The 13,506-nt window shown below is 34.9% G+C and overlaps 3 protein-coding genes across 8 annotated transcripts; 1 reads left to right on the forward strand and 2 right to left on the reverse strand.

Moving 5' to 3' along the window:
• Window positions 1-1,824: 1,824 nt before the first annotated feature.
• Cnb (centriole duplication and spindle assembly protein centrobin) lies at window positions 1,825-5,864 on the reverse strand. Of its 3 annotated transcripts, XM_034328131.2 has the most exons (9): window positions 5,723-5,864; window positions 4,180-4,946; window positions 3,993-4,101; window positions 3,218-3,910; window positions 2,919-3,145; window positions 2,639-2,841; window positions 2,316-2,578; window positions 2,090-2,248; window positions 1,825-2,033 (listed from the first exon to the last, which is right to left on the reverse strand). In XM_034328131.2, the coding sequence occupies exons 1-9, from the start codon at window positions 5,732-5,734 to the stop codon at window positions 1,944-1,946; spliced, it is 2,523 nt and encodes an 840-aa protein (XP_034184022.1). In that variant the 5' UTR covers window positions 5,735-5,864; the 3' UTR covers window positions 1,825-1,943. The 3 variants fall into 3 exon arrangements, with proteins under 3 accessions (XP_034184022.1, XP_034184020.1, XP_034184021.1); XM_034328129.2 differs by lacking the exon at window positions 5,723-5,864 and having other exon boundaries at window positions 4,180-5,716; XM_034328130.2 differs by lacking the exon at window positions 5,723-5,864 and having other exon boundaries at window positions 1,831-2,033; window positions 2,113-2,248; window positions 4,180-5,716.
• A 123-nt stretch (window positions 5,865-5,987) lies between these two features.
• Window positions 5,988-7,721, forward strand: ClpP (Caseinolytic protease proteolytic subunit). 3 transcript variants are annotated; one of them, XM_034328136.2, is made up of 5 exons: window positions 5,988-6,245; window positions 6,616-6,714; window positions 6,783-6,917; window positions 7,040-7,430; window positions 7,490-7,721. In XM_034328136.2, the coding sequence occupies exons 2-5, from the start codon at window positions 6,676-6,678 to the stop codon at window positions 7,639-7,641; spliced, it is 717 nt and encodes a 238-aa protein (XP_034184027.1). In that variant the 5' UTR covers window positions 5,988-6,245; window positions 6,616-6,675; the 3' UTR covers window positions 7,642-7,721. The 3 variants fall into 3 exon arrangements, with proteins under 3 accessions (XP_034184027.1, XP_034184025.1, XP_034184026.1); XM_034328134.2 differs by having other exon boundaries at window positions 5,989-6,245; window positions 6,612-6,714; window positions 7,490-7,720; XM_034328135.2 differs by lacking the exon at window positions 5,988-6,245 and having other exon boundaries at window positions 6,597-6,714.
• A 131-nt stretch (window positions 7,722-7,852) lies between these two features.
• Window positions 7,853-9,922, reverse strand: lft (Limb expression 1 family member lowfat). Of its 2 annotated transcripts, none has more exons than XM_034328133.2 (4): window positions 9,740-9,922; window positions 9,210-9,397; window positions 8,802-9,148; window positions 7,853-8,730 (listed from the first exon to the last, which is right to left on the reverse strand). In XM_034328133.2, the coding sequence occupies exons 2-4, from the start codon at window positions 9,364-9,366 to the stop codon at window positions 8,326-8,328; spliced, it is 909 nt and encodes a 302-aa protein (XP_034184024.1). In that variant the 5' UTR covers window positions 9,367-9,397; window positions 9,740-9,922; the 3' UTR covers window positions 7,853-8,325. The 2 variants fall into 2 exon arrangements, with proteins under 2 accessions (XP_034184024.1, XP_034184023.1); XM_034328132.2 differs by having other exon boundaries at window positions 9,589-9,922.
• Window positions 9,923-13,506: the final 3,584 nt, after the last annotated feature.

A 13,506-nucleotide genomic window follows, 5' to 3' on the forward strand; every position in this document is an offset into this window, starting at 1 on the left:
TAAATTAATACTAATCTGAAGAAACAGATATGCTCCTTATCTATTATTACTCTGTTTCTTTATCGAACATCCTTTTCCTCTATACGATAGCAGCCGGAATAAAATAAGGCGATAACGAAGTTGGAAAGGAGAAAAAACTATCAAGTACAATGAAAGATTAATATTTTTAATAATCTTATATAAACTAGGTATAAAAAGTCTGCGTATATTGTTTAAAACAGAATACATCATTTAAAATTGGACCAAAATTGGACTTGAGGTTCCTCGAGAAGCTACACAAATTAATTTACTAAGATATGTACTTGTATGGTCTTAAAAAATTACAATTTGTACAAGTTGTGGGGAAGGAATAGTAAAAATTAATTTTTTAATTTTTTATGTGAGCCTATAATGAAATTTTAAAATATAGGTTTCGTAGATTAAACAATGTTACGTGTATGCTGAAAATTTCATTGAGATCGGTCAAGGCACTTAGAAATTATAGGTAATTAAAGTTTCTGAAAATCGCGACGTTTCATCTAAGAACGTAACTGGTTGGTTCTTGGGGTCCTTGACACCCCGAATGCAATATTGGGGTCCTTAAGATCCCAGATGATTTCAGGTCGGTATACAGTGACCGCGTGGGGTCCTTAAGATCCCAGATGACATCGAGTCGGTGTGCGGTGACCGAATGGGGTCCTTAGGATCCCAAATGCTATCGGGTCGGTATGCAGTGACCGCATGGGGTCCTTAAGAACCCGGATGGTATTTGATCTCTATACGGTGACCGCGTGGGGTCCTTAAGATCCCAGATGACATCGGGTCTGTGTACGGTGACCGAATGGGGTCCTTAGGATCCCAAATGCTATCGGGTCTGTATACGGTGACCGCGTGGGGTCCTTAAGATCCCAGATGACATCGGGTCGGTGTGCGGTGACCGAATGGGGTCCTTAGGATCCCAAATGCTATCGGGTCTGTATACGGTGACCGCGTGGGGTCTTTAAGATCCCAGATGACATCGGGTCGGTGTGCGGTGACCGCATGGGGTCCTTAGGATCCCAAATGACATCAGGTCTGTATGCAGTGAACACATGGGGTCCTTAGGATCCCAGATGACATCAGGTCGGTATACAAAGTGCGCACGGGGTCTTTAGGATCCCAGATGGCATCAGGTCGGTATGCAAAGTGCGCACGGGGTCCTTAGGATCCCAGATGACATCAGGTCGGTATGCAAAGTGCGCACGGGGTCCTTAGGATCCCAAATGACTGCAGGTCTGTATGCAGTGAACACATGGGGTCCTTAGGATCCCAAATGACTGCAGGTCTGTATGCAGTGAACACATGGGGTCCTTAGGATCCCAAATGACATCAGGGCTGTATGCAGTGAACACAAGGGGTTCTTAGGAACCCAGATTATATCAGGGCCGTATACAGGGTGCATATGGGGTCCTTAAGATCCCAGATGATATCAACTCAGTATCCAGGGGCGTCATAGGCACCGCGGGGCCCCTAACAGCCCAGAATGAAATCAGGACCGTATGAATCCCCTGTGGTTCGGGGGGCTTAGAATACGGCCACGGCATCCCCTGCCTGTCGTAAAAGGCGACTAAAAGGGGACACATACCCACACACACACACACACACACACACACACATATACATAATTCAACCGAAAGATTGTAAAAATATGGCAAATGTATGAAACAATGACAAGGGGCGTATGAAAAGGGCACAACCATCGTCTAATTTCTTTCAGGAGTTTATTTAATTTACTTTATTTATTTTCTTTGCTTAGTAAATAGGCTCGAAGGGGAATAAAATTGTATTGTATTGTATAAAATTTATTTTATTAAAAGTAAAAAATATCTGTTGCATACATCTTAATTATAGCTAGCTAAATACATTGGTTGGACATAATCAACTTCATCGATACCGATATCATCTATAAAATTACTGATAACAGGTCATTTCCATGGTGGTTTAATCTTCTGTTGATCTCCTTTAGTAAATACTTTTTGAGGGATTGGAATAAATTCACTAGTATCATGAGTAGCCTGAAAATGCATAAATTCATAATTCAGTGGTATTACAAGTCTAATAATGAACTTACATCTGATACTGGTTGCCACGTACTACTATCTTCATCTTTAATACTCGATTCCTGTTTTAAGTAATGTTTCCGTGGCACTTCTCTACAAACTAAGGAGGGGCTTGGAATATTTTCTCTGATTTTGGAAAATTCTTCCTTTGACTGTTGTAGCTCAGCAATCTATAGATAATTTTTAATGTAAAACATTCTGGGTCAGAAATATATGCTGTAAAGAAATTAATTTTACCATTTTTATATATTTTCTAAGATCATCCTTTGTTTCTTTTCTACTTGTTAATGGAGTATCATCAATTGGCGTCATGCTACTCATACTTCCATTATAATCATGAAAATTTTTTACGTCCGACAATTGTGTCGTTAATCTAATTGGTTCTTGGGAAAGTTTTGTACAACAATTTGGCATTGATTCAGACTTTTTTGGACCTTTATACTCGAACAATTTTTCAGCATGAATTTTTTGAAGCGGTGTCAAATTTTCCATGTTACCGCCTACAAATTAAAAAATTATAGTCATCAAAATATTAATATAATGCAATTTAGTAATTTTACCTGATATAATTTGTAAAGCTTTTTGCCATTGCCTTTGCATTACAGAATGAAGCTGTTCTGCAAGTTGGGACTTAGTGGCCCGTTGAGAATTCAATTGTGTTTCTAACATGCTAGATTTCTGTAAAGCTTCAGCTAACTGAAGTTCACATAATCGTTTCTCTTCTTTATGTTTCTCTTCTAATAAATTGATTTCTAATTGATGCCTAAATACAGTATTATTTTTCATATACATATGCACCTTAAATTGATAAAATAATATAAAATAACAATATTAACATACTTATCTATAATATCTTTAATTTTCCTAGCTGCACATTCAGCAATAACTTGTTGTCTAGTTTTTAATTCCTCAAGAAATTCTGACTCAGCTGTATCAAGTTGAGTCTGAAATTCCTGCAACTTTACTTTGACAACTTCATCAACCTGTTTCTGATAGATTTCTTGTAATTCTGATCTAATTTTTTCTTTCTCTTCTTCAAGAGTTTTTGTTTCATCCTTAGCTAATTTCTAAAAATAAGAATATAAAATTCTAGCAAATTAATATTTGTAAATAAAAGACAATAATGATTAATACATTACCTCTGCCTTTTTCGCATCATCAAGTAAGGAAAGCAGTGAAATATTTTTTTGTTCTAGAATAGCGTTTCGATTGTTTTCTTCTTTCACTTTCAATTGTAAATTTTCTTTTTCTTGTCTTAAAACAATTAGTTCAGCTTCACAAGTATCTAATGCTTTATGAATAACATCCATTTCATTTCTAACTTCTCCACCCTTTAATCTCTCTTTACCTAACTCTTGCTGAAGATTCTTTAACACTTCTTCAGTCTGTTGATTTCTATCTGATAATTTACTATATTCTAGTTTTAATTGTTCATATCTATTCTCTGCTTCTTGTACAAAGGATTTGTAAGTTTCTAATTCATCAGCATGAGTTTTTAATAATTCTACTCTTTCTTTCATTGCTGTATCATTCTTTTCTTTGTACCCTGCTGCTAAGTCTAGAGCCTTCGATAATTCACCTTCAGAACGTTTAATTTGGGACTGAAATTCTGATATTTCTAACTGATGCTTTTCTGTTACATGTTTAAAATTTGTTTGCAAAGCATTGTACTCGCTTTCTAAAACGTAAACGCGTTGCTTCAACTTAGACCAAGCATTGTGAAATTGTCCTATCAATTCATTTTTTTCGTTATCTACTCTAAGTGCTACAGCTACTTTCTCCTGCTGTTCTAACAGCCGTTTCTGAAGTTCCTGTATTAGGTGTTCACAATGCTGCAAAGCATTATATTTATACTGACTACAATATTTTATTTATAACAATGAAACTAATGCCTTGATTTAAATTTTGACATACCTCTCGACGAAATTTTTCTTCTTCTAATTTAATTCTACGAATTTCTTCTTGCGACTTAGTGCCGTTGTTATCCCAGAAATCTGATAATGATAAAAGTCGTTGCGATTTCCTAAAATGCAAATAAAATTAAACTGTTATCTTTGAAACTAGAAAATTTGTAATCGTTTTCCTAATGTAACAAAAATACCTTGGGAAAAAATCTGTATTTGTTGAAGCATGACAAATACTCTTAACAAATGGAACATCACTCGTTTCTTTCATATGCCTGACATTACCATTCTGTTCAGAACTTTGATATGTTTCTGATAAATGCGGTAAATTATATTCAGTGCTCATTGTTGATGTTGCAGTGTTATACTTTGTTAATTCATTAAGCAATAAAGCATCTGATGTTTTAGCTTGCTCAGTAACTGTTTCTTGTTTCTTCGTATCAGATGCTTTTGCTACTGATTTATTAGCATTATTTATGTTCTTTAAGTCATTCGTATTTTCTGTTTCTCCAGTCTTTGAAAGTGATTTCTGTGTACTCTGTTCCCATGTTTTAAATGCCGAGATCATTTTATCAGTCTCATTTGATTGGAATGAATTATTGTATGGTAAGGATATATCAGGAAAAATTTCAGAACATTTCCTTTGAGGTAAAGCCGACAGAATATCATGATGTTGTGGCTCATATTCCAACTTTCTATTGATTGAATGCCTGTACATGCTATTACGATTATTACTTCTACAGATATCATCGTTTTCGTTAGACGATAACGCACCATTTTTTTCCTTAAGACATTTATGCATTGAAACTCTATTGATTCTTTTTGATAACTCTAGTTCAGTGGCTTCCATTTCTTGAAGCAGTTCATCAACTTCAAAGAGCTCCATTTCTTGTATGCTAGTTTTAGAGTATGATGGCTGTTCCCTTGGGCTGAACAAAGTTGAGGTAGATGGCATTGAATGCAACTGATTAGAACACGGTTTAACATACATATTATTTGTATTTGTACTATTAGTTGAATAAGAACATGGTTCCCTTTTGGAGAAAGTAACATGCGGGAAACCCACATTGCAAGCAGTAGAAGATAGCACCACAGAGGAATGGGACATTACAGGGTCATGCTTATTCTTGTTGTATTCATTAGTGTTAGTTGCATTAGTACCGATAGCCATAGGAAAATGATCCTCTGACTTCACATCATTTTGATGGAAATTAATATGATTTGACAATGAACTGGGAGTTGTTGGAACAGACAGGGATTGACAGGGTTTTATAGGTGTATTTTGTAAACTAGAACTTTGACTTATAGAGAATCTAGTTCTAGGTAAAGTCTGCCTTAATTTGGCACCAGAGTTGTTTTGAATTTTTGAATCCAATGAATTGTTTAGCAAAGTAGCATCTAAACTGTTATCTTTGGATTCAATAGCAGAAATTCTGCTTTCCAGTGATTGCATATGCCCCACAAGTTCTGATATCACTCCAGATCTTTTACTACTAAAGTCTGTGTTCACTTGATCAGAACTAACATCAGACTCTGAAGATGATGGTACTAGGAAGAGGTCAGGTGGAATTAGAAGCAAAACATCTGTATCATCTGAATCGCTCATTATCCATTTATGTTTCCCTTTATCAAAGCAAGTTAAATCCAATTACTGCATTCGCCAAATATCCACCAGAAGTATTTACACCATATTTACACACCCCTTTAAAAAGTCAGTCATGTAAACAAAATTTTACTCACTGTTTTTAACATTTAGTACTTGCAAATAGAAGATAAAATTCAACAATATAAGTAGTTTATGAATACTTGCAAATAATAATTTAGCATGTTTTCTTTTCGATTTATAAACTACATTATAAAATATAATTTAAAAAACCTGTACACTAACCAAACAAACGCACTTTAAAGGGTGGCATCCTTACCATGCCCAGTGCAGTAACTACAGACCCTACCTACAGTCAGTAAACCACTAGCGCCAGCTATTAAGTTACAATAAAAACTACTTGTCGAAAAGCATCGGCTGTAGTCTACTCCGTTAGGAAATTCATATTCGATCTGATTCGATCCTTATGCTTATAGCGAACAACCAAAATATTAGAGGCTACGCATGCACTGTTTTACAGGCATCTATTTATATAAAAAACTATTTTAATCACGTGTTGTATATTTTAAGTCATTAGTTAATTAGTTTAAACAAATTGTCATAGTACAGCTAAATAAAACACGTTATGTGAATGTACTATTAACATCATATTTAAAACAAGTTAGTTTCGATAACCATTTGATAGAAAATTGTTTGTAACTGAACAGCTGGTTTGCTCAAGTGAAAAATTTAACATAAAACATGAAATCTACTAAATACTTTGGCATACAAAAAGAGCATATAAGTTAAAGGAAATAAAATATAACCTACAAAAATTAAGTATAATATAACAAAAATAAATTGCTTTGAATAATATATTTTAACCATAACATATCTATCTCTGCTACATTCTCAAGAAATTCAGACCAATATCGCTTAATTAATTTATGATAATAAATTCTTTTCTTTAGGTTATGTTTTATTCGGTATCTTTTTAATGAAGAGTTAAAATGTTTATCAGATTGTTACATAAAATATTATTTGCAGTCAGATTTAACGCATAAATGCATGCGTAAACACGTATTCAACTAAGATACATAAAATTGTTAAAATGTTATTACGAAGGATAAGCAATTTACTACAAATTTCCGTAAGTTTTTCGTATTTTAATTATAATTGTATAACACTATGATCAGTATGCTATTTTAAAATTTGTAGGTTCCTTGTCAGAAAATAAATAACAGGTACTTAAATTTTGTACCTGTTGTAGTAGAACAAAGTGGAAGAGGTGAACGTGCATATGACATTTACTCGCGTCTTTTAAAAGAAAGGATTATTTGCCTAATGGGCCCGGTACAATTTGATACATTTTCTATTCTAACTTTCTTTAGATTTAATACAAATAACATAAATAGATGATCTAAAAAATTGACCTGCACGAACTTGAAAATAAAAAGGAATATATTATTTTGTAGATCACAGACAATGTATCTTCTGTAGTAATTGCTCAATTACTGTTTCTTCAATCAGAAAGTAGTAAAAATCCAATTCATATGTATATTAATTCACCTGGTGGAAGTGTAACATCAGGACTTGGTATATATGATACCATGCAATATGTTCTTCCTCCAGTTGCAACATGGTGTGTAGGTCAAGCATGTTCAATGGCAAGTTTATTACTAGCTGCAGGAACAAAAGGCATGCGTCATTCGTTACCTAATGCAAGAATTATGACACATCAGCCTTCAGGAGGAGTATCTGGTCAAGCTACAGATATACAGATACAAGCTTTAGAAATACTAAAACTCAAGAAACAAATCAACCACTTATATATGAAACACACAGGCATGGATCTAAAAAAAATAGGTACATAAATTGATGAAACTCTATGTTTATACAATATTTTACCACATACAATTTTTCAGAATGTTCTATGGAAAGAGATAATTTCATGAGTCCATTTGAAGCAAAGGATTTCGGGATCATAGATAAAGTACTAACACATCCAATGCAAGAGGAAGATATAGAATGTACGAAATTATCAAAAACTACACTTGAAAGCACAACACAACCATGATATCAGAATCAAGAAATAAGTGTTCAAAATTGTGAAATTTTATTAAAACATGTATTTATCAATATTTAAAAATAGTAATAAAATATTTTTAAAACAATTACAATTTATATCATGTATATAACTGTATTTAAATACAGTGAATGTACCCATATTTTGTAAACTTTATGTAAATATAAAACATAAAATGATAATTTCATAAATGACAAGCATATGTCATTCTTAATATGTTGATAACAAACTATTCAAATATCTTCAAATTTCTTAAACAAGCACAATATATCACCAAGCTTGCTTGCTATATGATAAAAATGTATAATGCTATAATTATAGGCGACCGTACAAAAAAGTAATGGAAGACACGATTTTGTATCAAAACATACCTATATATGTACATATTACGAATAATTTTGATTGAAAATTGAATACCTTTTTCCTCTTAGCGTATTAATATTTTGTCATGGCAGTTATATGCTTTAAATACTCTTAACATTACGATGAGTTTATAATTTCATATTCTATATCACCAAAAATATTTCGTTATAAGGACGGAATTGATTATGTGTCTGAATGCTAGACAACAATATAGCGACATTACATGTCATTAAAAAACATATTCCCCTATTACCAGCTTTTGTAAAACTAGTTTCACATATTTCCTTTAATTGCATGATTTTTTGATTGAAATCACTGAGGACATACTTGAGCATGTGCAAGCATTAATATATCTTTTTTCTCTTTAGGAAATCGAAGCTCTCTTCCGGCTAAACGTGCCGCTTCGAGTTCTCTTTCGGCTAATGCCAATTCCATGGCAACAACACCGCCACCGCTTTCGTGCTCTCTTGCTACCCAATCTAATGCCATTTGACTACGCATATCATCGTCCAGAGCTCGGTGACTATAATGAGCAACTACTTCTTGTCTGCTGCACTGTCTTTCTCTCATAGCTTTTAAAGATCCATTCCAATGAAGTAATTGAAAGACTGTCATTAACTCCTGAAATTCTAACATGGTTCTTCCGCGATTGCATTCTAACATAAAACGAAACGCGCCTATACCTGTATTTGGATCCTCTTTCTCATCTCCACTTCCCTAAAATATTACAAATATTTCATGGCATCTGTGTAATTATTAACAATAAAATAGTTAAATATATACCATACTTGTGTTTGACTGCTAACACCATTCGATGTTGCAGAAGGCTTGGCAAAGCTAGCTCTTGCTTCTGCAACTGCTTTCTCTATAAAATCATCTGTTATTTTTCGTGCAGGGTGCTCATTGAAAACAGAATTCATTAGAGCAATTTTTGCTGCTGATCTACGGGCCTCTGCCTTAGTAGGGCAATTTTGAAAGCTACCAAAACAGGATCCTCCAGGAAGGGTCACGTAACAAACATAAGGTGGACTGGTACCAGGTACAGATTCATAAATAACTAAAGCTCCATTCCTTAATTCCGTTCCTCTGCTTTGTTTCATTTGCCAGAATTCTTGTAGAGCCTCTACTACATTCACTAGAACATGAAGTAATATAAGTTAAATTTGATTTAGACTAAGTTCAACTATTAATCATACCTCTTCCATAGCCTTGAGTATGTTTTGCAAAACTATTAACAACAGCTTCTACTGCTTCTTTCAATACTTGTTTATCCCTGGCATCCACTAAACCACCCGTGATACCCATATTTTCAGGAACACGAGATTTTGTTTTAACCGGCATTATGCCCTGCATCACCCTTTAAAAGCTTAGGTACATTTAAGTTCTGAAATTCATTTTAATAGGAGTTTTTGATATATTCATTTTTTTTATCAATAACAGGACTGTATAAGCTATATAACTTAAAAAATAATACTTAAGATTAAAGAAATAATGACAGACAGTAGATTTTCTCATTGTAGGTAGTATCTAAAAAAGATCAATTATAGAAAAAAAGAGATAAATGAATTTACGTACGTAACTAAAATCAAAGTGACAATATTAGTGAAGACTGTCTCTTTGAAATGTTTGATCTGACGGATCCCGAATGTTACGTGAGTATGAAATGATAAAGTAAATACTGTGACATCAAAAGCAAAAGACGTGAGAAGAAACTCCGTAGGCCCACCTGCAGAGACCCGGATGCCCAGGAATTCGCGTAAATTACTCTCCGATCGGCGCACCGAGCGCTACGGGATCAAATTGCAAGACACATACAACGCGTTTAATGGCCTCGGACCACTGACGACTTCCAGAAAACCAGGACTGTCTGCATCGATCCAGCACCCTGTAGCAGCCCGATATCCTAACAACTGGTTACTGGAGCTTGCCAACTGATTACAAACATTTTCTACCAGAAACAACACCGGACAGTTTTCGTACGGAACCCTTGCTTAAATACATATTTAATCTGAATTGTGTAGGATGCAATTTTATTACGTTCTTTTATAAAATTCTTGTATTTAAGTTTGCCTTATCTAAACTTTAATAATATCTTATATGCTATGTAGAGTAAATAATGTATACATAAATAATAATAAGCGTGGAGGCCGAACTTCGAATTCTGCGTCGGTAAAACAGTCAACGTTTCATCGAAAAGTATGCCGAACAGAAACTGATTTAAGCGCCACCTCAATTATCGCATGTTATCAACTATCGGCATGCTATACTACGTCAACTAAATGACACTGTAGCTATATGTATAAGTAAAATTAAATAAACTCATTAGGAGCATGAACATGTTGATTCTATTACATCTGTGTGCCTCGCCTATTATTTTATCCTTTTATTTATTATTTTACTCCTATTTTCGGGCCTCGCGTGGACCACCCTTCCAAGTCATTTATTATTTTCTCCCTCTTTATGGGCCTTGGCTCAACCTTCCCAGTTACTTATAATTTTTTTGTTTCACTAGGCCCAACCCTTTATCACTGCATCCCTTATATGTCTGCATCCTTAACATCCCTGTATCCCTTATATCACTACATTCCCTGCAACTCGTATATGCCAGCATTCCTTATAGTTCGACATCCCTTACATTGTTGCATCCCTTACATCTCTGTACCCTTTATATCTCTGTATCCCTTACACTCCTGAATTCTCCCTGCATCTCTTGTATCCTTTCAACCCTTATAATAAATATATTATTAATATAATAATATATTATAAATAATATACTTATGGCCACTGGTTCGAGTAAAGGTAAGTAAAGGTAAGTAAAGGTAAGTAAAGTCTCGTGAAAAATAATTAAATTTTTGCAAAATTTAATTCCTTTTTTTGCCGCCAGAGGGCGCTGACTCTGCGTCGAGATTTTAGTTCACATTTTTGCCGCCAGAGGGCCAAAAACTTTGCGTGATTTAGTTCCTTTTTCTGAATCCAGATGGCGCTGATTCGACATTGAAATTTTAGTTCAAATTTTTCCCGCTAGAGGGCCAAAATTTGGGCAAGCTTTAGTTCCTTTTTCTGAATCCAGATGGCGCTGATTCGACATAGAAATTTTAGTTCAAATTTTTCCCGCTAGAGGGCCAAAATTTGGGCAAGCTTTAGTTCCTTTTTCTGAAACCAGATGGCGCTGATTCGACATTGAAATTTTAGTTCAAATTTTTCCCGCTAGGGGGCCAAAATTTGGGCAAGCTTTAGTTCCTTTTTCTGAAACCAGATGGCGCTGATTCGACATCGAAATTTTAGTTCACATTTTTCCCGCTAGAGGGCCAAAATTTCGAGGAAGTGCTATAATGAGATGCTTACAAAAGAGGTATGTAAGGGATGCAGGGATGTAAGGGATGTAGGGATGTAAGGAATGCAGGGATGTAAGGAATACAGGGATGTAAGGAATGCAGAGATGTAAGGGATGAAGGGATGTAAGGAATGCAGGGATGTGAGGAATGGAGAGATGTAAGGAATGTATAGATGTAAAGAAAGTAGGGATGTAAGGGATGCAGGGATGTAAAGGATGTAGGGATGTAAGGGATGCAGGAATGTAAGGGTTGCAGAGCTATAAAGAATGCAGGGATGTAAAGAAAGTAGGGATGTGACGAATGGAGAGATGTAAGGAATGCAGAGATGTAAAGAAAGTAGGGATGTGAGGCATGCAGCGATGTAAAGGATGCACACAGGTGTAATAAAGTTAATACGTTCTTTCTCAGCATCAGTTTATTCAATAAGCAAAGAAGATAAATACAACAAATTAAATGAACGCAGAAAGTAAAAGAAGGGTTGTACATATATGTGTGTTTAGCACGTAGATCTGCACGCCTCGACGGTTACTATAGGACTGATTTCCACCTACTAAAACCCCACGGCGAATAACTGGGACTGGTAAATTGGGCAGAATTGTTATATCGGCTGTACATGCTGTGTATTTGTAGCTTAACTAATGTGGGGGTGCTTGGAACCCACGAAATCGTTACTTCTCGATAACAAGGACATGTCCAGTCTTCTTGTAATTGTAGTCACTGCTGTAAGCTAATGAAACTATTGACGGATTTGTAACATTTATAATATTTATATAAAATGATTTTTCTTAAGGAAAATTACAGTGTTCTCTTAATTTTTTACCGCCAGCAGGCGTTATGATGGGATGCTTACAAAAGGAATGCAAGGATGTAAAAGGATGCAGGCATGTAAGGGATGCAGGGATGTAAGGAACGCAGGGATGTAAGGAATGCAGGGATGTAAGCGATGCAGGGATGTAAGGGATGCAGGAATGTATGGGTTGCAGAGCTATAAAAGATGCAGGGATGTAAAGAAAGTAGGGATGTGAGGAATGGGGAGATGTAAGGAATGCAGAGATGTAAAGAAAGTAGGGATGAGAGGAATGCAGAGATGTAAAGGATGCACACAGGTGTAATAAAGTTAATACGTTCTTCCTCAACATCAGTTTATTCAATAAGCAAAGAAGATAAATACAACAAATTAAATGAACGCAGAAAGTAAAATAAGGTTTGTACATATATGTGTGTTTAGCAGGTAGATCCGCACGCCTCGACGGTCACTATAAGACTGATTCCCATTGACTAAAACCCCACGGCGAATAACTGGGGACTGATAAATCGGGCAGAATTGTTATATCGGCTGTACATGCTGTGTATTTGCAGCTTAACTAACGTGAGGGTGCTTGGAACCCACGAAATTGTGACCTCTCGAGAACAAGGACATGTCCAGTCTTCTTGTAATTGTAGTCGGTGCTGTAAGCTAATGAAATTATTGCCGGATTTGTAACACTTATAATATTTATATAAAAAGATTTTTCTTAAGGAAAGTTACAGTGTTCTCTTAATTTTTTACCGCCAACAGGCGTTATGGTGGGATGCTTACAAAAGGGATGTAAGGATGTAAAAGGATGCAGAGATGTAAGGAAAGCAGAGATGTAAAGGATTTTTTCCCCTGAGGGAGGTTGGCGGAGGAGTGTCATATTCTATAAACTCTAGGAACTATGAAATTACTAATATTGCAATCCCGAAAATACTTTTCTGAATTTAAACTATTGTTTCCCAATTAAAAAATATATAAATCTTTTTATTGTAGCTCTTAGCTTGATATCGCTTTCTAAAAGTTATCTTTAGAAAACGATATCAATTACCAGGTCACACCACGTGGAGGTGGCTACGTTAGTGACCCACCCTAAAATCATAAGAACGTGAAACCATTCAAACCAGACAACATAAAATAAAAATTTAAGCAATACAATCTTGAAATAGAAAATAAAATTAACATCCTAATATCAGAAACAATTGAGAAAATAATAATAATTTAACAATAAAATGCTGTAACGGAAAACGTAATTATTAGGATTAGATATACAATAACATGAAACCATTCAAAACAGACAACATAAAATAAAATTTTAAACAATACAATCCTGAAATAGAAAGTAGAATTAACATCCTAATATCA

The sequence above is a fragment of the Osmia lignaria genome, chromosome 1 (assembly GCF_051020975.1).
Source record: "Osmia lignaria lignaria isolate PbOS001 chromosome 1, iyOsmLign1, whole genome shotgun sequence".
Classification (NCBI taxonomy): Eukaryota; Metazoa; Arthropoda; class Insecta; order Hymenoptera; family Megachilidae; genus Osmia; species Osmia lignaria.